We start from the raw sequence: 25925 nt of genomic DNA on the forward strand, positions 1-25925 counted from the left end.
AGTTAAACTTGGAATTGTTGATAAATCTTGATGAAACGACTTTCAATAAAGGTCTTTTTCTATATTGTAGTCAATTTTTTCACAAAGTATCAAATCAGTCCAAAAACTTTGCAGCCAAGAAATAAGGAAATCGATATAGGAACTTTGAAGCTGAAACTCTCTGGCAAAATAAGGAACTGCAGGCCCGGAGCCAAGTTATAAGGTTCCTTAAAAAAAAGACATGTATATCAAAACAAGAATGTTAACATATTTTATTTTATGCTTTCATTCAGTTTCATTAGTTACTTTGATTCTCGAGGGATTTACTCGTTTGAATTGTTCTTATAAAAAAAGTTGATTTTTGTGTGGATTTACTGTATTACTATATTGCTATGTTAGTGTTTCAAATTTTCATTTAAACATCATATTTTTTAATATTGGTCTTTGTGTGGAAAGGAGTATCTTATTATAATGGTAGTGATATGTGGCGTGATTTCTCAATTGAATCAACTCGAGAGAGAAATGTTTTCGTGGCTTTTTCGTGATGCTAGAGAAGGGAAGTGTGTGTAATTTTTATGGTAACTTTGTTGTTGTTTGCTGGTATATATCATCAAAGTAGCCTATTATCGCGAAAGGAAAGCTGAAATTATAATTTAAAGTTTACAAACTTTTCTTATACAAATTAAAAGAAAGAAACTTTTATTTATTGTTTCAGAACTTTAAGTTTCATGCCGCCCGTATGGACGACAATCACCAGCTAATAAAATCAATCTTATCTTGTATAAACAACTATGTTATTATAATCATAAAACATCTCTTGCTCTATTAAACGGATAAATACTCCAGTGTTTGGGAAACGCTAGCCGATCGTATACATAAGGCAATCATAGTTTTGTATGGCGAGAAATGACTCCCATGAAAAAGGAAATAATAACAGAAAAGAATTCTTTAAAAATTATAGTATCTTCAGTAACGGCCGTTTTGATCGTTTAAAATCATATCAAAGAAAGAATTTTAGGTTAAATTCTCTCCGTGAAATGCAAACAAAATCTTCTTTCAAGATTTTTATCTGTTTTAAACTAAATTTACATCTTATGAATATTCCTTTGTGTGTTATTTGGTTTCCCAGTTTTTCTATTTGATGTTTTCGATTGTATTTTGATTGATATTGGGTGTTGAATTTCTGATTACACGATGCTTCTTCCTTTATTCCTCATTTAAATATTCCTTATCAACTGTAGCTATCAATTTATTTGAATATTTTGAATTGGTGGTTATATTTTTAAAATTTTATCGCGTTATGCTAAAAATCTTATTTAAATTTTCAATATTTATCAACACGATTGAAAATTGAGGTAAATGGTTCTATTGAGTGGCCTGAAAAAGTTTGTTTTGCAAAAGTTTATTTTTAAACCTCTCCAGTGTAACCATAGAATTCCTCTGATCCTTTAGTATATAAAGATTGCTGAAAAGATGGTTGGGTAGTGAAAATAGTTGAACAAATTTGATATTTAACGAGTGACAAATATTTGTAGTTTCCCTTACTTTTCGGTCTTCATTTTCATCCGTTTAGATTGCATGCACTAGAATTAAAGTTATAAATGAAAGGAACGGCAAAAGTAAGTCGTAAGTTGACAATGGAAATCCTTGTTTGAAATGATGGTGGTAAGTCAGGCATATCATTTACTTTAAACTTTTGTCAAGTCGCCATTTCTTGCAAGTTGGCCTCTTTTTTTACGTTCCTGAAATACTTAAGCTATCTGTCTATCTAAATCAATATGAAAACACCGCAACGGTTTTCTTGTATTTTTGTTGTTGTGCGACTTCGTAGGTTTCTTACTGCTGAGACTGAAAAGGCCGTAAAAGAATATCCTATTCAAAAATTCCGGATATAGTCAAAATGTATGGGACCTCCTTCCCATTCTTTCGTTTTGCTCTGATACATCTGTCTAGACATTTCTTTCATTTCCTCTCAAACTTCCTTTTTTTTGGAGTCCAATACACACCCATTTCCTAGTCATATTCAGTTTTTGAAAAAATCTTCAAACAAAAACTTCGTTTTAATAAAATATGTCTCTGTTTGTCGTATATGGCAATATTCAGTTTATAGCGTCTTTATAGTTTTCAAGCAATATCGGGTGTCCCAAAAAAACTTTACAATATGTCTTCAAATTCTAATATTTTGACGTATTTTTGTTAAATCACTTCTAAATTTTGGGGGGTTTTCAATAATTCATATTTATATCTTTGTGCGAAGTTTCAGGTATTTTTGTTTTTTTTATCGAGAAATAGGCTTAAAAGAGTGACAGGAGGTCTACAAGCAAACCTGCAGTATTTCAGATTTCCTCATTTATTGCCTACGATTCCTACCGGAAGGCAAGGGACTGTTATACCGTAATTTCATTGAATTTTTTAACTTATAAAGATTTTTGTTGATTCTGCTTCTTTTAGAAAAGTGAAAGGAGACAAATTTTGACTGATGCTCAGCAGTGTTTGTTTTGTTGTAATTTTCAGGCTTCATGACCATGAATTATGTTCTTAAAATGTCGAGCCTGAATATTTATTCTGTTTATAGGTTTAGGTCAAGACCGAGTCTTATTAAACTCCGGTTAAGGAGTTTCTTAAAATAAGTGTTTTTCATTTATAATTGTGCGTAAATCCGATCAATCGTGATAGTCGGGTTTGATTTCCCGATCTTTCCGGTTTGATTTCCCGATTTGGTTTGCGTTTGCGCTCGCACTTACTAGAATATATTCTTTTAAATTTTATGCTAGTTTTATTAAGAAAGGCTAACCCACGACAATTACCGGAGTTTGCAGCCGTCATTACGGCTGTTTTATTGTTCTTATAAAAAAGATTCTTAAGAAAATTACGTAGCAGCTTTTATTCAAAGAAGAAGTTGGAGAGTAAAATTATGATATATGATTTCCATTTCTCCCTTTATTCTATCCAATTTCTCCATTAAGTGCTTGTGATAATAATATATGAAACAGTGTTTTTTTTTGCAAATCTTATTGTATGTAGCTCCAATTGTATTTTTTCATTAAACATGTTTCTAATTAGTAAATAACTAAGCCTTGTCAGTTACTCATACGTGATAAGCTACTAGTCTAGCTAGACCATGTTCACACGTTTTTTTCTTCAATAGTCTGATTTTGAAGTGAGATGAAGCCATTCTATTGGTTAATTTTGGGACCCAGCGTGATTTTTAACCAATAGAAAAGTTTCTTAGAGGTAAGATCACAGTTCAGTGTTTGAGACTTGACGCGTGTTTCCCGTTTCCTTGTATTTCCTGAAATTTTATTTTTCGTATTGCATAGGTTAACTTTTAGAGTAAACGTTTTTTTATAAGAGCATCCAAAATTTTCGCCATTTTTTAGAATATTTTTGTCTAGTTTCCTTTTTTTTTATTTATAGTATAGTTAACACGAACAAATAGTACAAAACTTAAGGTTCCTAACCTCCCGCAAAAGGACCACCAGATAATACCGCCAGGAGGAAGGAGCCCAAAATTAGCTAACAAAATGAGTGCAGTATTGATTAATAAATGGAGAAAAAAAAACTAGCTACAGAGAATAATTACTAACAAAAATGAAAAACAAAAACAAAAACAAAAAGAGCTAGGAGAGCAGTTGGAGTAAAAGACTAGAATTACGGTACCCCAAAACGGCTAGTATCACAGATGAATTTTATCGTTACACTCAATATATCATGATTTTGGACAATGCTAAACTCGGGGTCGCCGTAAGAAGTATTCTACACAATGTTTTGGGATTAAATGGAAACAACAAGGTTATGTCAAGTTGAAGAAGACTGTCAAACATCACAAGTCTGTCGTTAGAATAATCAGAGCAATGCACCAAAATTGCTGTGTTGTTTCTATTGAATTTTGTCGACAGTCTGCAAAATTATGCCTAAACTTATGCTCACGAAGATGACTGAAACCAACCCTTAATCGGTTAAGGAGAACAACGCCATCGTTGTCACTAGCTCTGAAAACTGAGTTAGCACTGGGTCTGAGAAATCAGAGAATTGCTTGCTTAAAAGACTTAGTGGGAAGATTTCGTATACGATCTCCGAGGTTATTCCATTCATTTATGCAAAAAGGAAAGAAAGAGGCACAATAACGCTCGGTTCTACAGAAAGGTGCCTCTAGTGGTGGTTTTATCCTTCGCCCTGCATTGCGTTCTTCCTCTCCTCTCTGGGGAGGAAGAATTTTCGTAAAAGCAGGAGCAAAGCCTTTTATTATTTTATAAAAAAAATGTGAGGCTTCTAATTACTCTCGGGTACCTAATAGCCGGGGGGGCCCGCTAATTAATTTTTCGAAAATTTTCCACCCAGGCTATTCTTATTCCAACCCCCCCCCCCCCCCCCGCGCTTATTGATTTTTCGGGAATTTTCCTTTTTGAAAGTTCCCTCTTTTGCCCTAATTCTGCTGTATCAGCCTCCTTTTCGAACATTTTCCACCCAGGACATTTTTATTCCAGCCCCCCCCCCCCCCCGCTTATTAAATTTTGAGATTTTTTCCAACCCCCCTGCTTATTCCAAACCCCCTGGCTATTAGGTACCCGAGAGTAACCGCCTGTCTGCCAGGCTTTCAAAGCCCAACTCAAGGTAAATTTTTCCTCTGGATGTACCTCTGAAGCATCCAGTAATTGAAAGACAAGCATCATATTGAACAGACTCCAGTTTTTCAGAGAATGTAGAATTACCAGGACGATCATATACGATATCTCCATAATCTAGGTGTGGTCTAACATAGGTTTTGTATATAGTGACAAGAGAATCCCTGGGTAGAAACTTGCGAAGTCTGCGAATAAGACCAATACCTTGATTAGCTTTTTTTAATTTTTTCATCAAGGTGACGGTCGAAGGCCAGCTTTTGATCAAGTATGAGACCAAGATGTTTTTGATGATCCTGATCTGCGATGGCTGCATTATTGAAAGTAATTTCCGGGGGGTCGGGTGGATATAACCTCCGGGTAAAGTACACTTCAATTGCCTGTTTAGAAGGATCAGGGTAGAAGGACATTTTCCATTGACGAGCCCACTCACTTATCTTCTGCATGTCACTGTTCAGTTCTTGAGAACAGCGAATATGGTCTAGGATAAACGATAACAAGGATGAGTTTTTAGCAAAAATTTTGATCATAGAGATGGTTCCTTCAGGGAGGTCATTAATGTAAATAAAATAAAAGGAGGGTCCGAGAATAGACCCCTGAGGTACACCAGCCAAGACGTCCGTCCAATCAGAGGCTTGACCATCAAGAACAACCCGCTGCCGTCTCCCGTGAAGAAAATTCTGGATTAATAAAAGAAGGGAGCCAGAAACACCATATGACTTAAGTTTGAAAATTAAACCATCGTGCCAAACTCTGTCAAAAGCTTTGGAAATATCAAGGAATACTCCACTAGTATCTAGGGGTGGATCAACATCAAAACCATTCAGGATATCGTGTGTTATGGATAACAGCTGAGACACACAAGGTAGACACACAAGAGTCACCTTTACCGAAACCAAACTGGGAATTAGTGAAAAGATTGTTGTTTTCGAAATAAGTGTAGACGGAGTCAAATGCTGATGTGTTCTTATTCTTATCTTATAGGAGTAGATAACAAATAAAAAATCCTTAGTTTCAAGTGGACACCGCCATCTCATACACAATATGATCTTGGAACTGTTAATGTGGACGGTTTTCGTCGCCTCCTCGGTCATTCTCGTTCTGTGGATTCTGACGTCACCACCGGCCGACCGCAAAACTCGTACGGCACCCGAGAATGAAGATCGTTATGCCAAGAACCGATTTATCCCAAATAAGGTAATAGTTATTGAATAGGTAAAAATTGTTCTTTCAACCATTTTAAAAATGAGTAGTAGTTATATTTAGTTATTGGACTTTTCGGAATAATTCGCATCTTAAGGTCTATATGAATCCATAGTGAACAAGTTTCTTTAATGTAGCATATAGAATTTTTCATAAATTACGTCACCTCGTTTTCAAAATATTGCTATGGTAATTGATTGATGCCCAGAGGAGTTCATGAGAGGTATACTCTATTTATTAAAGTAACACTCGAAGACTCAAGGGACTTAATCACCTTGGTAATGGTTTCAAAACGAGGCAGTCGTTACACTCAAAATAGTTTATGAAAAGGCCTACAGACAAAGTTTACCGTCTCTCGAAAAACCTTTTAATTCTGGTACACTGGAAAAGGAGTGTTGACTAAGGAAACTATCTACTTCTAATCTCAACCTCATTTCTTTCACCAACAGGTTCCAAAAGATGCAGACGTCATCGTCATAGGGTCTGGTATGGGTGGAATGGGATGTGCATCAATCCTCTCCAAATATGGTAAGATCAGATGGATTTGTAATTGTTAATTTCCTGGTTTGTTAAATAGAACCTTCCATGGATTCTAGATGCTTTCTACTTAAGTCTTCTACCGAATATTAAGGACTGCACACATCTGGTACAGTCTTTTTTTATAATCATACTTAGGCCCAAATTCGGTAAAACATAAGCATAATGCTAAGCGTATCTCCAAGCTGAAATGCAAAAAAATTCGTGGAGATTTTTTAAAACACTGACCTTTTCAGGGTTACTTTGAAAGTTGTTTGAGCTTTTAAAGACCTTCTTGCGCCTGCTGCGCCAAATTACAATAAGAAAACTTTCATTCTTTGAACCGAATCAATGTTCCGACTTAAAAATTCGCAATTTTCATTAACCCAAAGAAAATGAACAAATCGAAGTTTAAGCATATGAAAAAGCACAAATTTAGGCTGAAAATGAGATTTTGCTAAGCATATTGAACCTCAACCCGATTTTCCCATATGCTTATAAAAAAATAGAGTGTACGTGAAACTATAAAAATAATCAATAAAACTTGTTGTTTATCTTGCTTGTCTTTGTTAACGTTGGTTTAAAAAATAACAGCTAATGTTAATATGAACTAAAAGATAACGAAAAAAGTTTAACGTTCTTGTAAGCTGTACAATCTTACTTATATATCTCATCTCCATCATTTCAGGTAAGAAAGTGATTGTTCTTGAGCACCATGACAAGTTGGGTGGTTGCACTCATACATTCTCTTGGTCACGTGCCAACATGTCGGAGGAAGGCCACACCACTTGTGAGTTTGATACAGGATGCCACTACACGGCTGTCGATATGTCAATGCCTACTATGAGATCTGGTGCTGTAATGAAGTATTTGACTGAAGGCCAAGCTAAATGGCATGATTTGGGTGACCCGTATGATTGCGTGGTCTTCCCTCATGACTCAAAGGTAGAGTATTCGAGACTTGATTAGATTATTAGATTTTCGACTTACTTATTAAAGAACGATTCAAAACCTTGTTTTAAGTTCCTTATACGTATAAGAAATAGATTAGTTTAAATATAAAAGGATTCTATTATCAAACGTATATCTTTCCCTACGCAACTGCTTGTTACAAATAAACTCTATTTCTGCAATACTTTTGTTATCTTATCGGCCAAAACTTAGTCGGCCCTAAGTGACTAAATTTTGGCTTGGAGACTAAAATTAGGTCCGACTAAAAATTCGGGCCAAATTAAAATTTAGAATTAAGCTTTCCTTAACCCAATTTTCATATCGGTATTACTTTAACAAAGTTACCGTTAGTGAGTCTTAAAGTCTGTCCAGATATAATTGGCAGTGGAAACAAGAATGCCTGTAACTTTTGATAGTCAAATATAATTATGGAAATTTTTTTTGCTTGTTTTAGAGAGTCAAAGGTGCTGTATTTGAATGTATTTTTGGTTGAAAAATTCACGATTTTTAGCGATTAAATTTGCGATTGCAAAAATTGAGCTTTTTTTCTACTTATGCTATAACGTTCATTTTTACACCAGTGGTAGTTCAACCTTAGGTTAAGAAGTTTGTAAAATTTCAAGGCAAACAGAAAAGTCCTTCAGAAGATATGGGACCCGAAATACCCCTTGGTAGCACTTTTCTGTGAAATATCAAATCTCCAACTTATTACTAAAAACGGGGGTTATGTTATCTTTTTTGAACAGTGCAATTAAAAGTTGGAAAATGTTAAGTGATGGTGCATTGGTATCATTGCTATTGGTATCACTTATTATTTCGAAAAGAAGTGAAATCACAGTATAATTGTTTTCATTGAAAAGATAAGCATGAACTTATATTGCCTTTGTTATTTTTAAGTCTAAAGAACTTTGCTAATTCCCAAAACCCTAAACACAGTTTGTCTATGAGGTCATTAAAGAGATTGTAAAATGTGTTATGATCGAAAAACTGTTTTATCAATCATATCACTACCCCCGTTTTTAGTAATAAGTTGGAGATTTGATATTTCACAGAAAAGTGCTACCAAGGGGTATTTCGGGTCCCATATCTTCTGAAGGACTTTTCTGTTTGCCTTGAAATTTAAGAAACTTCTTAACTCAAGGTTGAACTACCACTGGTGTAAAAATGAACGTTATAGCATAAGTAGAAAAAAAGCTCAATTTTTGCAATCGCAAATTCAACCGCTTAAAATCGCGAATTTTTCAACCGAAAATACATTCAAATATAGCGCTTTTGATTCTCTAAAACAAGCAAAAAAAATTTCCATAATTATATTTGACTATCAAAAGTTACAGGCATTCTTGTTTCCACTGCCAATTATATATGGACAGATTTTAATTATTAGTCGGCCCTTAGTGACTAAATTTTGACGAGGTGATTAAAATTAGGGCCGACTAATAATTAAGGCCGACTAAGTTTTGGCCCATAAGGTATTCGAATCTTTCCGTAATTCGAACTAACTCTAAGCACGCATACCTTTTCACCTTTGTAAAATGCTTTTTGTAATTCTTACAAATGAGATTCATTATAGTTTGTATCTATGCTAGAAAAAATGAAAGAAAAATGTTATTATCGGAGTTTTTGATTTTTCTAAAAAAGCGATGCATTGTGGGATTGTTTTGGGGGTATTACAATATAAATCTCTTAGGAATTCCTCGAGGGAATTCTATTGTAATCCCCCCGTCTATTGTTATTCTCACAGGTTGATCCTGGCTGTCCGAACAATGACGCATACAACTTCTTATGTCGCAAAGATCGTCTCATCAACGAAATCACACAAAAAATCAATCCTAATGAACCATTAGTCCCTCAACGTTTGAACGCTTTCCTACAATTCTGTAGACACGCTCGCGGCACGATCGTTAAAATGTTTTTCGTTCGTATGCTACCACGATGGGTGGAGAAATTACTTGATTTCTTAACCATCCCTTATTACACTTACGGTAAATTGACCACTCAATATGTTTTGAGTGCTATGTTGGAGCATGGGTTTACTGAAGAAGAAGTATTGGCTCAAAAGGAATTACCGAAAGAACCGAAAATTGATTTACCGAATACCTGGAACCGAATGAAAGGTATAGATTTCTGGGTTGAATTTTTTTTTTGGTACACTGTGTTAACGTAGAAACCGTTTAGAAACGTTGTTTGTTATCAGGTGCCCAATAAACGGGTTTCAAATCAGGTTTGATTCTTGGTTTGCCGTCACCCGACCCTAGATTTTTAAGGTGGGTCGGTCGGTCGGAAAATCTTTTTATTTTGGTCATTCATGGAATTTTTGTCTACATTTTGTAATTTTTGTAGGAAAAAAATTCTCTTCGTTGAAATAGCAATAAACGTTTTTAGGTCGGTAAGTTAAGAGAAGAGTCGGTCGGCTGACGGCAAACCAATATTTTTTTTAAAGTCCAGCCTAAACGGGTAGGGGGAAACTGTATCTCTGTATGTACGCCACAAATAATGTAATTGAATTGAAGTCCGAGGGTTTGAAAAATTAACAAACAGGGGATGGAGCATTTAATATACACATAGGGTTAATTGAATTTAGAGTCAATTATTGCTCCGGCCTAGGAGCCTTAAATTCTCTCTCGTCCGACGGTCAAGACATTTTTTGTTTGTTTATCTAATCCGATGATCTATTCCGATTTAATAAAAACGGATTATCTGGATTCCGATAATATTGTGATTTGATTCGCCGAAAGTATTTAGAAAAAGATGGCTGCCGAAAAGCAAATCTTAGTGATCATTTTCATCATTATTCATGATGTTTTGGACATGATTTATGAGAAGTTTGATGCATACTGGCTCTCCAACAATGTGGAAAGACTTTGGAGAAATTTTGGCCATGAATCGTCAGCTGATCGAGTGCTTAAATCTTGCATATGGCTAAAACTTCTTCTAGACGTAAAAAACTCTGTAACTTGGAAATGAAACTTTCAAACACACAGCCATTGGAATTCAAACGAAAATACTAAAATCATAACATTACAGTGCAAATTTGAAAACGATCTGAGTAATTTTTATGGTGTTATGTGTATGGCTGAAAATGATCCTGTTTTATTGTATTCATCATTGTTGACTGACGACCGTTCCTTCTTTTGATTTTTCAAACCCGACACAGATTTTTTAAAAACATATTACTATGATAATTCAATAAAGGGTACTAAAACACAATTCCTGTGTAAATTTGAACAAGATTGGAGAAATCTTCACAGTGTTATGGCTGAAAATTATCGTTTTTGGACTTTGTCGTAATTTCATCGCGACTGGCGACCGTTCCTTTTGATTTTCCGAACCCGACACAGATTTTTTACAAACATATCACTATGAGAATTCAATAAAGGATACTAAAACACAATTCCTGTGTAAATTTGAACAAGATTGGAGAAATCTTCACAGTGTTATGGCTGAAAATTATCGTTTTTGGACTTTATCGTAATTTCATCGCGGCTGGGCCGTTCCTTTTGATTTTTCAAACCCGACACAGATTTTTTACAAACATATCACTATTAGAATTCAGTAAAGGATACTAAAACACAATTCCAGTGTAAATTTGAACAAGATTGGAGAAATTTTCACAGTGTTATGGCTGAAAATGAACGTTTTTGACTTTGTCGTAATTTTATCGCGGCTGGCGACCGTTACTTTTGATTTTTCAAACCCGACACAGATTTTTTGCAAACATATCACTATGGGAATTCAGTAAAGGATACTAAAACACAATTCCTGTGTAAATTTGAACAAGATCGGAGAAATTTTCACAGTGTTATAACTGAAAATAATATTTTTTGGACTTTGTCGTAATTTCATTGGCTGTGACGACCGTTCCTTTTGAAGAATTTTCAAATCCGAAACAGGTTTTTTCCAAATATACCACTATTTATTACATACACACTATTGTACCATTTTATTTGGTTTATCCTACTCTCCTCCAAGAATTATCCCAACAGAAAAAATAATGCTTAGCTAAAAGCCGTGGCCTCTAATTAGGCTATTTTTCTCCCCAAAATTTTATCCGGACAATCAAATTAACGGCACATCATGGCAAGTTTAGAAAAAAATAAATTTATAAGAACTTGAAGATATTAACTCCTAAATGTTTAGCTCCAATTTTGAACTTTTTAGTCGAGGATGAGTGGGGGTAGGGTGGGGTTGGTTCTTTAGGCAAGAAAGTGCATGTGTAATCACTTAGAAGAGCTAAACTTTCAGCTGTTTTTTTTATATTCGTTAAGATTATTTCTCATACTCGCTCTGCAATAGAATTATTACTTTGCTTTCTGATCTGTTCTGATGAGTAGTTTGTGGGCAACGTTCTAACTCAACAAACTCATCTTTCACATCTTTTAATCTCTTAAGCCGGAGCTTCCAGCGCAGCTGGTTTATTTTTTGTTTCATTTAGGTGTAATGGTGCATCCATTGGGAGATTACGCATGTCAACCGAGTGATTCGACTGTTGTTGCGCATGCGTTAACTGCTTGTTATTACATGAATGGTGCTGCCTACACTAGTGGCCAAACGCAAAGTATCTCAAACTCCTGTGCTAAGGTTCGGAATTCTCTATTGTCCTCTCCGCCAATGAAAGTCATACTCTGATATTAGACAATGTTAAAAGTTCCATCTCAGCAAAGTATATGAAAGAGAGGCTTTTCTGTCTTAAAGTTCTCCATAATTCAAAAGAAAATATCAAGAATATTTGTTAATTTGCTGTTATTTGCTGTTATTTGATGTTAAACTTATCTGAGAGCCATGTCAACTTAGTATCAAAAACCTTGAAAAGTACCAAACTTTTGCTAAAAAATCTTAAAAAACCACTTAAAAATAGCCTAAAAAGCTTGAAAATCCTGAAAAAAGACACCCTGTTTACCGTATCCAATTTAAAGCGGCTTGACATTTACTTGTATTCCCGCATATGCTATATATTCTCGTAAGAGAACTTTAAAGCGTGTAAATTACATTTTTCTCGTATCCACTTTAAATTGTAGGTCGTTTACGAACACGGTGGTGAATGTTTCGTGAACGCGCACGTCGAAGAAATCATCCTCAAAGAAGGAAAAGCCGTCGGTGTACGCGTGTGCAAAGCTACTTCAATGGAAGGACTCAAATCGGCCGATGAGCGTCCGGAAATGACAGAATTGTACGCGCCTATCATCATCAATGCTACTGGAATGCACACTTTGTATAATAAGTTGTTGTCACCGGAATTACCGCTTGTTAAGGAATACAAAACTACAAACAAGTGTATACCCTCCTTTGGACATAATTATCTTTTCGTAGCTATCAAAGGTAAGTTCTTTATAAACAAAAATATTCTAAAGGCTTATACGTCAACAGCTATGTCTCGAGAATTTCCAATTTGATGTTTCTACTTAGGGTGTTTAGCAGCGAAGATGTAAATCGCTCCAGTTCAGTTTCTAGTTTGTTTTTTTTGTCCCAATAATAACCCTTGAAATTGGAACTTCGTAAAACTAAGTCTATTATCGGATATTCCATCTGGATTAACTAGGAGAGTTAGTTGCAACATTAATTTTCGTTAATTTACTACCTTTAAAAAGAAAGTTTTCAATAGACAATATCGGATTTAGATAAATGCAATGCATTCTGGTTTCTAGGGACTCTCAAAGGAATTATAATAGATCAATTATAATAGATTATAATTCCTTTGAGAGTCCCTAGAAATCAGAATGCATTGCATTTATCTAAATCCGATATCGTCTATTACCCGAATGAATTTCATTCATTCATGATAATTAGTAACATTCATTCATTCGCCCATCTAATAATTAGCTATCATTCATTCATTCATTCACCCATTCTTTCCACAGGCGATGCAGATGAAGTAGGCATCCCAGTCACCAACACCTGGTATTTCAACGGATACGATACTGATAATTGTTTTGATAAATATTTCGAAAATCCCACCGAACACCGACCGCCAACTGTTTATCTCGGATTCCCTTGTACAAAGGTAAGGACATAGTTATATACCCGGGGTACTACCCTTGCTCACCGACGGGGGGTACACGCTGAGGTTCGAAAAATGTACCCTACGTGGGAATCGTTTCTTTTGAAGATTTTCCCAAAATTTCCGAAAAAAAGTGACACTGAATGGAACTGAAATTCCAAAATGTTCTCAAAATTTTGCACTTTTTTCCAATACCGCCAAAAAGGTACCCTGCGAGGGACTGATTTTTTTATTTTGTTGTTTTGCAACAAGGGGAGGGGTACTTGGGCAAAAAGGGGTCCCGCTGGTCAGGGTACCTTTTTAAGATCGCAATTGAATTGAATTGAATTGCGATCCTAAACCAGCGGGACCTCTTTTTGCCCAAGTACCCCTCTCCGCCAGGATTATATATTTTCAAATGGTTTTAATAAAACATCAAGTTTTACAGCCTAAAAGAGGAGTTTTCAACCTTTTTTTCCAAACAAAAATTAATTTAAATTTTAAGATGTGCGCCTTTGGTGGCAGTTTGAATCTAGGTGTTATTTTTTTTCGCGTGGTACACTATTTTCTTGCGATACATTTTTCTTTCAATCCGGTTTATGACTGAAAGACGATTTTGATGCAGTTCCAATCCAAAAGATTCATCTCTAGCCTTTAGGACTTTAAACTCAATGAAATTAAACCTTGTAGCCTGTACTACCCCCATCTGTCCCCCCTTGTTAGCCTATGGGCGTCACTTCTTTCCAAGGATTACTTCACTTACCGTTGACCAGAGGTTTTATCGGCGAGGCGCCAGGTATCATTTTTCTCGCAATCTTAAGCACATTAGTAGTTAAACCCTTGTTAAGGTGCATGCGCTATTATTCATTGAGTTAGAGGTTTTGTTTTTAAATAAGAGTGATAACGTTTGCTTACTCATCAATTTTAATTTACAAGCTTTTTCACATTGAATTGACACGGATGTGGAGCAAGATTAGTCAGAAAGAGGGAAAGAAAAACATTTTTTTTGCTTATATAATCATAATATAACAATAGCAAGACACTGTCCTGTTATGAAATATGTGTCTGATATGAAACGGAAACACTTATGTAAAAACAAAACCTTTAAAAGCCCATTTTTGAACTTATCTATCCTACAGGACCCAACATGGAAGAAACGTTTCCCAGGTATCTCCAACTGTATCTTGATTTCTGATGCAAAATACGAATGGTTCGAGAAATGGCAAGACATGAGAACTCACAAACGTGGCGATGAATATGACCAATACAAACAGAAATTCGCTGATAAATTATTAGAAGTTCTCTATGAAAAGGTTTGAGATGCTTCTATTCATGATATGCACCATTGCAATGACTTCTGACATTTAATCACAGACCCAATATCTGATTGGTTGTAAGTGACGTAAAATCAGTCAATACGTCACTTACAACCAATCAACTGTTGGTTCCATGATGTAATGTCAGATAAAAACTATGGCGCATATCATGAATTGTTTCCTTCAAAAACAGAATTTTGCTGATCAGTTATTAGATGTCCTCTATGAAAAGGTTTGGCTGGTTTTATTGTTTTGACACCTTTGTTTCTTATTTGGACTTCATTCATCAGTCACTGCCATTTTTAAAAGTCAAAAGTACATAAGACCTTTTTAGAACGGTCGATTTCTGTTCCTTTTTTATTCGATCTGAGAAACGGTAAAAATTCTTTAAGAAACTGCAGTTTCAAGTTTTTGCTATAATAATTGCTACAATATCTTCATTATCTTCCCTCATTTTTTACAAAAGCTATCGGAAATCTAAAACCGGGCTCTGTGCTAATGTAGTGATTTTTTTCACCGTCATTTTCCAGCAAATGTTTGAACAATGTATCGGCTATCATTCTGACATCGAGATAGAAATGCAGAGAAAAAGGCAACAGTCGGCCGTTCAAATCTGACCTCGTAGCCTAAATATTTCATACCCTTTCTGTTAACGCGACAATAGGTTCCTCAAGTCAAAGGCAAAGTATTATGGTACGAATGTGGTACACCTGTCTCCGATTCCAACTTTTTACAATCGTTCCGTGGTGGTTCTTACGGTACAAGGTGTAATTTGGAATTCGCTAACAAAGACAACTCACGTTGGGTCATGAGGTAAGCTTTAAAAAGTTTTTTTTTGTTATTCCTAGGACGTCAATTCTACATTGTAACACATTTATCAATCATAGTCGTAGTGATATGCTGGTTATCAAAGCCTGCAGCGTCTGGGAGGTCCAGATTTGACTTCCAGAAAACAAAAGTAAAACAAAAAAATACAGTATGTTTTTTTCTCGGCTGTTAAAAGTACAGCTCATTTTTATCTCAATAGTAATATATAATCACAAAAAAGGTTCTTTTACCGACCTTTCTCCAGGTGAGTTATTGTCTCAGACGGTCAGATCTTTGGCTAAAATTTTCAGATCTCTAAGCGCGTCTCTAAGTGGGCTAACAGCAACTCATCTATGATTTATCTCAGAAGAATGGAACGCCGGTGCCGGTGACCCAAAGGAAATTCCAAAGGATTTTTGGGTTGTGGTTTTGCTTTGATCTCCTTTCTGCTCAAGCAATTCTATTTCTTTTTCTACTTGCTCGAATCTCTTTTTCATTATCAATCCTTTCAATTTGTTTTTTGATTTCGGGCTGATGTTTTTCTCGAAAGTCACATTTCTTATGTTTCCTCCATCATCGGTACAAGTGCCATAGCTGCTTAATCGAGATGTCAAATTTTGTATACAGAGGTCAGCCGATTCTTGATGTTGCAGATGGTCAGCCAATTCTAATAGTTCCATTGTGTACTCGATTGTACACCCAGCCAAGGACTTGCTCATAGAGAGAACTTCGGCATCGACGATTCTTTCCAACGAGGAAATAATGTATTCATCACGTAATTTGGATAGATTCCTCAAACATTCGAAATGTTGTGATCGACCCTCTTCTAAAGAAATTAGAGGTGTTTAAATGATAGTTTTTTTTTACTTATCATTTTGAACGCAAAATACATTTGGATGGCTCTCCAGGTACTCTTGGGTACCTAATAAGCGGGGGAGGGGGGTTTGGAATAAGCGGGTTGGGTCGAAAAATACTCAAAATTTAATAAGCAGGGGGTGGAATAAAAATGTCTTGGGTGGAAATTTTTTGAAAAAGAGGCTACTTCAGCAGAATAAAAGCGAAAGGGAACTTTCAAAAAACTATTTCTCAAAAATTAATAAGCGGGGGGAGGGGTTGGTATAAGAATGTCCTAGGTGGGAAATTTTTGAAAAATAAATTAGCGGGGAAGACGCTTATTAGGTACTCGAGAGTATTACTTGGACTGAATCGACGAGAGAATTCGATACTACTTATTCGATTAAATTTTCACCTGAGCCGGCACATAACGTCATTACAGCGTCCATCTAAGGTCCCTAACGTTCATTTAACGTTAGATGAATATTATAACAACGTTGTGTGCCACTTGGGAAATGTATCTCGGTTAAAATGTAAACTGGTAAAATGAATTTAAATTCTGATACCTGATTTGAAAAAGTAATTCTTGCATTTTGGACATAATTCAGTTCCGGGGTTGACACATTTTGCACACAACGAGTTCAATCCTATTAATAACAAGAGCCGCAAAGATGCGGATAAATATTTCCTTTACAAATGTTAAAATAATAATTGATGTCCCCAAAAGATTTCAAAGTGCTTTAAATCTCAGATAACATCAAGCAACACAAGTCCCTAAGAATTTCAAAATTCCATTTATGTTATTGCAAGTATTTACAGGATTATTCATAAGATGACTGTAGGTTCAAAGCTACGGATCACGGAATATATCCAAGCTGAACCCGACTGAGAACAACAATGCAGTAATGAAATTGGCTGGAACTTTAATTTTCGTTTAGGTGGACTTTAAATGGATTTTAGTATTATACTAGTGGTCACCCGGCGTCGCACCGCCAAGTAGAGTGTTGTTGAACACATCAAAAGACATAATTATATAATCATTATTTTAAGCGCTGATTTCCAGAAATATTATATAGCCAAAAAGGGCAAATATTTAAAATGAAAGATAGACAAAAAGAAGAATATTTCACAGTAAGAAAACCAAAGAAAATTTTATATATTTTCAAAATGAGATGAAATATTTTGCATTATACTTTCATATATAAAATATTGTAAAAAATGTAAAAATTTAAAGTATATAACTTTTGGAGTTTTTTGAAATAATGAACGTGCTAAAAAGTAAAAATCTTTCAAAACAGGGAAACAATTTCATATTTTCCGACAGAATGCAAAAAAAAAAAAATCTCATTTTTATATACTGGGAAACATTTCATAATCTGAAATAGCTGGGGGACCCGTCTACTCTGTTCGTGTGGTTTCGAAGTAAAGCATTTAGTTAAAACGAATAATAAAGTAGAAATCTTGATAGAAATAACAGAGTGGCCGGGTATTTTTGCCAAATCTGTCCGCAGAATTCTATTGGCTGTTAAACAATTGTTGAAACCACGTGATATTATTGTTTTGATTGGAAGTGCACGAATCTAATTGGCTAACCTTATCAACGGCTTTTTTGGCACGAAATTCAAACCAAATGTAAACAAATTCAAACTGGGTCAAAAATACCATACTCTCAATGAGTAGCTTTTGATGGGATTTTTGCTTGTTTGAATAGAGTGTATGGATCTCCAGACTAAATCTGAAAGAATGTCGATAGGAAAAAATTCCCCTAACAGAAGCCATTTTAAGATTTCCAAGAGCATGCTGCAAGAGCAAAAAATGTCACATACTTGGAAACAATCAAAATTTCCAAAAAAATCTCAGAAAATAAAATAAATTGTCATGCCAGGAAATCACTTGAGTTTTCTTCATTTTTTAAATGCATGTGGAAGAAAATGTCAAGTTCACGACAAAAGTTTTCCACGTTTTGAATGCACGTGTAAGAAAATCTCCAAATTTATCACAAAATTTTCCACGTTTTAAATGTACATACCGTCAACTGCTTTAACTTGGGACGATTGGTCGAAACATGGGACTGGTTGATCTGGTCTGTATTTTCACTAACTTGTTAAATCTCTTTGACAACAAATTTGTTTTGATAACTCCACCAAGTTTATCAATCATACTTCCTTTCATAACATGTCACGATAACTTTCACTGATAGCGCCGATTGGAGAATTAGAGAACACCCGCTGCCTAACCACCTATCGCCCGATGGGATTAACAAAAAACGCGTGTGTAACTTGCCGCGCGAGTGACGTCAAACCCACCATCGTTTTCCCATTTTTTAATACGCCGTTCATTAAATCAAATCAAATGACTTTTGTGGTTCGGTGAAATGGTGGCCAAATTGCTGTCCCATGTTTTTTCAGATAGTCCCAAGTTGGAGCAGTTGACGGTAAAAAAATCTCCAAATCCACGACAAAAGTTTCCACGTTTAAAACACAAGTTACAAAAGATCTCTAAATTTACGACTAAAGTTTTCCACGTTTTAAAATGCACGCGGGAAGAAAATCTCCAAGTTCAAGAAAAATTTTAACTGTACATGTGAGGTGATTTCAAATCATTTACATCCATATTCAATGCAGTAAACCTTTTAACAAGTATAACATAACATTCTTCATATTGAGGCCGTGGTGTTCCGGATCCGGTTATCAGCTTTAAAATTTGAAATTTATAACTGCAACGAGTTTTCACTGTCACTAGCCCCAGCAGTTAATTCATTGTTGTAGATAAAAAAACCAAAGGAAATTCAATCATTAACCAGTCAATTTTGCTCCATGTTTAAATTTTTAGCTAAAATCAGTTCATCAACCATTCCCATTGTTGCATTGTCGGCATTGCATTCGTTGGGTGCAAACTTTTTTTTTTCATATTGATTGCAAGTATGTAATTTTTCAGGTATAACAGAAGTTAGTTTGTTGTGAAAGTTGATAAAATGTCCTGTTTTTCCAAGACAAAACAAAACTTATTACTAAAAAGTTGGAGATTTGATATTTCACAGAAAAGTGCTACCAAGGGGTATTTCGGGTCCCATATCTTCCGAAGGACTTTTCTGTTTGCCTTGAAATTTAACAAACTTCTTAACCTAAGGTTGAACTACCACTGATGTAAAAATGAACGTTATAGCATAAGTAGAAAAAAAGCTCAATTTTTGCAATCGCAAATTTAACCACTAAAAATTGCGAATTTTTTAACCAAAAATACATTCAAATATAGCGCTTTTGATTCTCTAAAACAAGCAAAAAATGTTTCCATAATTATATTTGACTATCAAAAGTTACAGGCATTCTTGTTTCCACTGCCAATTATATCTGGACAGACTTTAGTCACTTTCACCCAACTAAATTGTCCAAATGTAATGGTTTTCTTCACTAGCTCGAAAAAAGATCTTGTAATACGACGTTTAAAGCACTAATTTCGGTTAATAAAGGTGTAAAAAATTAAGATTTTAATTTTGGTTGGGTAAAAGTTTTGGTCGGGGATAAAAAAATTGGGTAAAAGTTTTGGTCGGGTGATTAAATATCGGGGAAAAAATTCGTCGGGGGAAAATTTTGTCACCCCCTCAAAATTTTCGTCACTTTCCCCCGACATTTTTTTCCCCGATAAGGTGTTTGCACTTTTGAGGACGGTAAAGTGACTGAAGCGATTTGGAAAAACCCGCAGTTCTGACCCACAAAATCGAGGACGGTAAAAGTGCTGATTTATCGTTGTCCTGAGCCTTACCGTTTCCGTCGCAGAAAAACACATACATAAACTCGGCGGAGTGACTGAAGCGATTTGGAATAACCTGCACTTCTGACCCACAAAATCGAGGACGGTAAAAGTGCTGATTTACTATCGTCCTTAGTTGATCAAGATTTAGTCAAATCAGAAACTAACCGTCTCCGTCGCAGAAAAACACGCATACATAAACTCGGTAATGCTTAAAAAAATCTTTTTGGAACAGGTCTCAAGGCTTAGTATGATAGTCGCGACCTTAATTTCACTTACCAATAGACGATATCGGATTTAGATAAATGCAATGCATTCTGGTTTCTAGGGACTCTCAAAGGAATTATAATCTATTATAATTGATCTGTTATAATTCCTTTGAGAGTCCCTAGAAACCAGAATGCATTGCATTTATCTAAATCCGATATCGTCTATTAAATACCACTATTCTCGTTAACTACAAATTTTTTAACGTTTTATCTTTTCAAGAATTGTTTCAAACATTTAGCTTAAAAGAAAAAAAGAATACTATCATACCTTCGGCTAATGTGCAATCTTCACATGATTGTATCTTTTTGTTGTTCGCCTCTGGGTAGCAACTATCACACAACTTCGTGTTAAATTCTGACATTGAAAATAATAAAGAAGTTAACCATGATGATTTTATTTTCATATACTAGTATAATCTATAGTTCTATTTTATCTGCGCGGGCGCGAGGCGGGGGGGGGCGTTAGACCTTGGGCCTTCTTTGTTTGCCAAAGCAACACAGCAATGTATCAATGAAGTAAATTTTTATTACAACCTTGAAGAATTGGCGTAGGAAGTGTCGAAGGTCAAAAGAATTTTTTCCGTCGGCGTGGACAATTTCTGGCTCCTTCTTAGTCTTAAAGCTGCTCTCTAAGTGGCGCTATGGCGCGTGCATTTTGATGCCTTAAGCGTTCTAGCTAAGTTACTTTTCGAGTGTTAAGCTTAAAGACATACTTAAAAATGTTCTTGTTTTCAGAATTTTCTGTAAACTCCTAAGATGTTGATTAAAATGTTCTCAACTTGTTCTTAACATTTTGACCATAAAAGCCTTTTTTACTTATATATTTTGCAAAAAAAGTCCACTGTTTTCTTCTTTTTAATAACACTAAATGAAAGTAAATTCATTACCAAATTCTGCATCCACATTTGGATAAATAATCTTCAACATTTGCTCAATCAAATCAAAAGATTTGCCTTTCAAAGTGACTCGTTTGCTTTGCGATTCTTTGAAATTTCCGTTGAACATTTTTTCGAAGTAAGGTGAAGCGATGGATAAAATTTTCGAATGAACGTGAAGTTCTTTTTCTTCCACAATCAAAACTGCGTCACTGTCCTGCCATGGTTTTGAAAATAATCCTTCGTAAGACAACATATCTTGTTCTTGACTTACTTCTTTCATAGACATTTTTACACTAAAAACGAAAATACAAATAAACGTTCAATTTCTTATTTTAAGCCCCTTTTAAAGTTTTTGTTTTTACATAGGAGTGATATCGTTTGCTTATTCATCAACTTTAATTCACAAGCTTTTCCACATTGGATTGACACGGATGTGGAGCAAGAAAGATAAAATATTCTGATATGAAACGGGAACACTTATGTAAAAATAAAACCTTTAATGCATGTATCAAATTAGGAGACTGAGTTTTGAGACGTCAAAATGTCATGTCTGAGGTCATTGCATCTAGACGTTCTCATAGACGAGCAAGTGCTGACACTTTTTTCTTGTAAATTCATTACCAGATCCCTCAAAGCCAACCGACGAGTTAAAGGGAACAACGCATGGTATATTTATGAAATGCTGATCTAGCATTGGCACAAACATCCATACGGAGGAGTATTTAGGAGTGCTGGATCATAACAAAAACCAAAAGTGACTTTATTCCAAAAAATATGTTCAAAAAAGTGAATATAATTTACCATAATGTTCAACAACAACACAAAAAGACTTCATAAAACTGAAAGAAAAAAAGAATGTCTTTTTCTTCTGAATGAAATCGAGTGTTTCTATTTTTAAATGAAGACATTCTATTGTGAATTTATTCGAAAACTTCTGCAATCTTTTTGTTTACATTTTGTCTTCATTCACTTTCGTTTACTGTTTAAAACATAACAAAGTTTTAGCTATACTCTTAAACTGCGTATAACTGTCGGTTAAGCCAATCAGCTTTCGGGCTGACATCAGCATGTATTTCAGAGTATACCATGGAAGTGCTACCAAATCCGACCCCTACTATAAGTATAGCGCTATAGCCTTTAAGAACATTTTAAAGCTTTGTGGACGCCAAAACACCCGATTTTTAATGAAAATAGACAAAAATACTCACAAAATAGTGAACATAAGAACATTTTAAGATAATTTTTAAGATAATCCTTAGAGAACATTGTTGTTTACTCTGATGAACATTTTATCCCCACTTAATAATTTTTGGGAAAATATTCCTGAAAATGTCCCAAACCTTTCTGAATAGTAAAATCTCCATAACTGTGGAACCTCAATAACTCGAACGTTTCGTAGACTCACACAAGATTCCCCTGGCTTGGTCTCTTCAAGAAGCAATCTTTATAAAAAAAGTCTCTCTTTACCTCCAACTAACCATAAATCGGATAGTTTGAATCGCAGACCTCTATACAAAACCTCAGGTTGCCTTGTTGTATAGGAATCCGTTAGCGGATGCCAGCACTCTGACAACTCCAATGTGTTTGCCTGACTTTTTCCACCTTTTCTACCTTTTTCTACCGAAAACTTTATTACATCAACCCCTACATCTTACAGTATTGATTTTTGAGATTACTACACCCACCCCGTTTATTTATTCCAATCCCCCGTCTATTATTATATACCTGGAAATATCCAATCCAAATTTTTTTTTCAATTTTTGAATTTTCTCAAACATATTCCTCGTACAACTTTCTCTCTTTCTTTCGTCGACTTTTTCTTACTTACACACCAATCGACACAATGATAAACAATAAACAATAAACAAATTGAAATTCTTGGAAATATGATTTATTCATATTTGTCTGTCATGAATTGAATTTGTGAAGTGATTGATGTTTTAAAAATAACCTTTTTTTTTTGTAAGAAAGGTATACCTCCTGAATATTATTCTTTAATTCTTGCGATTAGACTCAATTTATAACTACTATTAAGGCTCTAATAGGCAGAACATAAAAACGACTAGACATCCATTCATCCAATCCATTTAGCTAAGTAATTCAAGAAATAAAATTGTGACGGAATATGTCGGATTTTTTATACCAATTTTGATATACAGGCGGCAACGAAGCTCGCTTCAAAGACACAATAGAAGATAGACGTCCAGTTGTTTATATGTTCATGCTGATAGGCAGGGATTTGAATTTTTTTCAAAAACTAATTGCCGGGGGGTGGTTGGAATAAGAATGGAGAATTCTTGGAAATTGAATATTATTGTCTGGTTATAGAGACCAGAGAGTATAAATTTTGAATCTGAAAAGGATATCACTTTGGAATACGCCGGTAGAAAGCATAAGTACTTTTCGGTATTTGATTCCTGTTGTCTATTGAGAATATCTCAAAACTTAGAAGTTCTTTGTTTCCACTCAAGTATCGGTTTTATCTGTAGTCAAAAAATGTTATTTTTTCTTCTTTCGCAGAGCCGACACTGAGATCCCTAACTTATTCATGGCTGGACAAGATGCGTGGACGCCAGCGGTGGCAGGTGCTATGTATGGTGGCATGTTGGGCGCTATCAAGGTCAGCTATAGTTCTTTAGGGTTCCTTCTAGATTGGAGTTTTTATCGGCGATCCAAAAAATATCTGCAATCTGATTGGTTAAAAAGAGTACAATATATCTTGTATTTTACATGTACAAAATTGACGAAAAGATGTTGTTGCATTGTAGCGGTAGAAACAATCTAACGTCACTTTGCTACAAAAGTGTCCTCCGACACAAAAAGTGCATAAATCACCGATAAACCAGTTATCAGACATTTGCTCGTACAATATGGAAATATTTCACTCGTTCCAGATTTTCCGTATATTTTCCTAAATATTGTACGGAAAAATCTCGGAACTCGTAAAATATTTCTCATATTGTACTCGCAACTGTCCGATAACTATTACTTATAACGGGTGTTATGCAATAATATAGGTGTTATATGATAATGCGATAAATGTAACGTGATATTGTTAGTTTGTATTATTTATCAACCCTTTTTCTTGAATTTAGCATGCTAGACATAACTCCTTTTTTAATATCCTCGAAGGCTCTCTTGAGCGAACTTCTTGAGTTTTTACCTCGAAAGTACTTTGAAAAAGGTTAGAATAAGTTTGAAACTATCAGAATCTGATTTAATTTCGTTTTGTTCAATGGATATATTTCTTTTTTTTATTCACAGGTTCTTGGCTTCTTCAAAGGTGTCGGTCTTTTGATCACCATCATGCGACAACAGGCTAACGACATTCGAAAAGAGACAGGCTGGTCATCTGCATCATCATTCGCCAAAGCTGTCCAGTTGTTCTTTAGTGACACTCCTATGAACAGATGATGTTATCAATGATGCATAGCAACTTATGTCGCAAAAATAGTTTTTCTTTAAATTAGTTAGAATGTGCATCACAATGTACCCTCTCCCTGTCATCGCTACATAGTTAATTCAGCAAGTTAAGTATCGATAAATGTTTGCGACGACGAACGTGTTTCCACTAGCCTTCGTTTGCGCAATGGGAACTTCGTACAGGCTAGTCCAGGTTCGGCGGAAGCAGGGAGACTGGGGAGACTCCCGGGGTGGGGGTACTTAGGCAAAAATGGATGATGGGTATGTGCGGACGGTAAGGGTCGGTTTTTTCACCTTTCAAAGTCTCTGTAATGGTCGGAAAACTAAGAAAGTTTCAAATTAGTCTCTCTAAGGGTCGGAAAATTCAGGATTTTTAGGAAATTTTTTGATTTCCAGAGAAAAAATTGTAACAAAGTCTCTTTAAGGGTCACCTTTTCAGCAAAAATCCGTCTCTCTAAAGGTCGGTTTTTTGAGGTTTCGTCCGCACATATCCCTCATTCGCCAACCCTAGTACCCCCCCCCCACTTCAGCCTCACCACAAAATGAGATTTTTTTTTTCAAATTCCTATTGAATTTTATCCCATTTGAGCCTTCAGCCTCCCCACGGTTGTTCCGACGGGTATGTAGTCCGAAAGAAAGACAGACTTACTCCGTAAAATAATCAACGTTGCTTCTAGAACAAATATCCGCTTGATTTTTTGTATTAGAGAAAAAACGTTCGTCGTTCCAAAATATCTACCGATACTTAACTTCGCTAATGCCTTTTGTGTCAGGATAGCACATTGTCACTGTCCCGTTGATCTCGCCTTATAACCCAATTTGGGAATAACTCTACAAATGACAAAATGTGTGTGTGCAGAAATGTAGTGGTGTTCATGGATATTGAAGCCTTTGAGGGTCAGTGTGTGATAAATTTACATTTTATAAAAAATAGTAACGTGAAATTCGTAAAGAAAATTAACCAATTTTGTCCTTTTTATAGATATAGCGATATTGTCAATCTATTACATATGTGTTTTTTGTTATGTTTTACTACAATCCTGGACAGAACTGTTTGTCCACCCCCTCCCCCCAATATCAGTGTTGATGTTGAGTCTTGTAAAGGTGCAAAAATTCAACTTCAACATTGATTTTGGGGGGAGAGGGGGGACTTGTCGGTGGAAAAGTTTTGACCACGATTGTATTTATGATACTTCACTATTTTTCTATTTTCTACTCAATTTTACGTTAGGGGAATGATTCTTTCTTACTGTCCTTAATTAGTTACACATTTCTCGAAAATCTTTATAAAATGTTGTGAAAAGTATGTTGCAGCCAAACACATTATTATTATTGAAGTCAGAATGGCCCATAAGTCTGAAAGGGATGTGTACCTTGAGGGAACTGATTTTTATTACCATTGT

The 25925-nt window shown here is 35.3% G+C and overlaps 2 protein-coding genes across 2 annotated transcripts in view; one reads left to right on the forward strand and one right to left on the reverse strand.

The window, feature by feature from the left end:
- Positions 1-25684, forward strand: part of LOC136819859 (all-trans-retinol 13,14-reductase-like) — a 133700-nt gene extending 108016 nt beyond the window's left edge. Inside the window, exons 2-12 of the mRNA XM_067076108.1 lie at positions 5586-5798; positions 6254-6332; positions 7009-7265; positions 9013-9385; positions 11704-11849; positions 12287-12587; positions 13127-13269; positions 14385-14558; positions 15226-15374; positions 23620-23719; positions 24364-25684. Coding sequence (XP_066932209.1) covers positions 5646-5798; positions 6254-6332; positions 7009-7265; positions 9013-9385; positions 11704-11849; positions 12287-12587; positions 13127-13269; positions 14385-14558; positions 15226-15374; positions 23620-23719; positions 24364-24513 — 2025 coding nt within the window. The 5' untranslated portion in view covers positions 5586-5645 and the 3' untranslated portion in view covers positions 24514-25684. The remainder of the gene's footprint in view (positions 1-5585; positions 5799-6253; positions 6333-7008; positions 7266-9012; positions 9386-11703; positions 11850-12286; positions 12588-13126; positions 13270-14384; positions 14559-15225; positions 15375-23619; positions 23720-24363) is intronic.
- LOC136819856 (kelch-like protein 3) lies at positions 15534-21388 on the reverse strand. The gene is made up of 4 exons (XM_067076105.1): positions 21109-21388; positions 20490-20576; positions 16769-16849; positions 15534-16194 (listed from the first exon to the last, which is right to left on the reverse strand). The coding sequence occupies exons 1-4, from the start codon at positions 21383-21385 to the stop codon at positions 15716-15718; spliced, it is 924 nt and encodes a 307-aa protein (XP_066932206.1). The 5' UTR covers positions 21386-21388; the 3' UTR covers positions 15534-15715.
- Positions 25685-25925: the final 241 nt, after the last annotated feature.

The sequence above is a fragment of the Clytia hemisphaerica genome, unplaced genomic scaffold (assembly GCF_902728285.1).
Source record: "Clytia hemisphaerica strain Z4C2 unplaced genomic scaffold, Clytia hemisphaerica genome assembly, whole genome shotgun sequence".
Taxonomy (NCBI): Eukaryota; Metazoa; Cnidaria; class Hydrozoa; order Leptothecata; family Clytiidae; genus Clytia; species Clytia hemisphaerica.

Coding starts and splice junctions, on each gene's coding strand:
- LOC136819856 (XM_067076105.1), bottom strand. CDS start 21,385: ATGTCTATGAAAGAAGTAAGTCAAGAACAAGATATGTTGTCTTACGAA. Junction 16,850..20,489: donor AGATTGCACATTAGCCGAAG/GTATGATAGTAT, acceptor TGTTATTAATAG/GATTGAACTCGTTGTGTGCA. Junction 16,195..16,768: donor GAATTACTTTTTCAAATCAG/GTATCAGAATTT, acceptor TAATTTCTTTAG/AAGAGGGTCGATCACAACAT.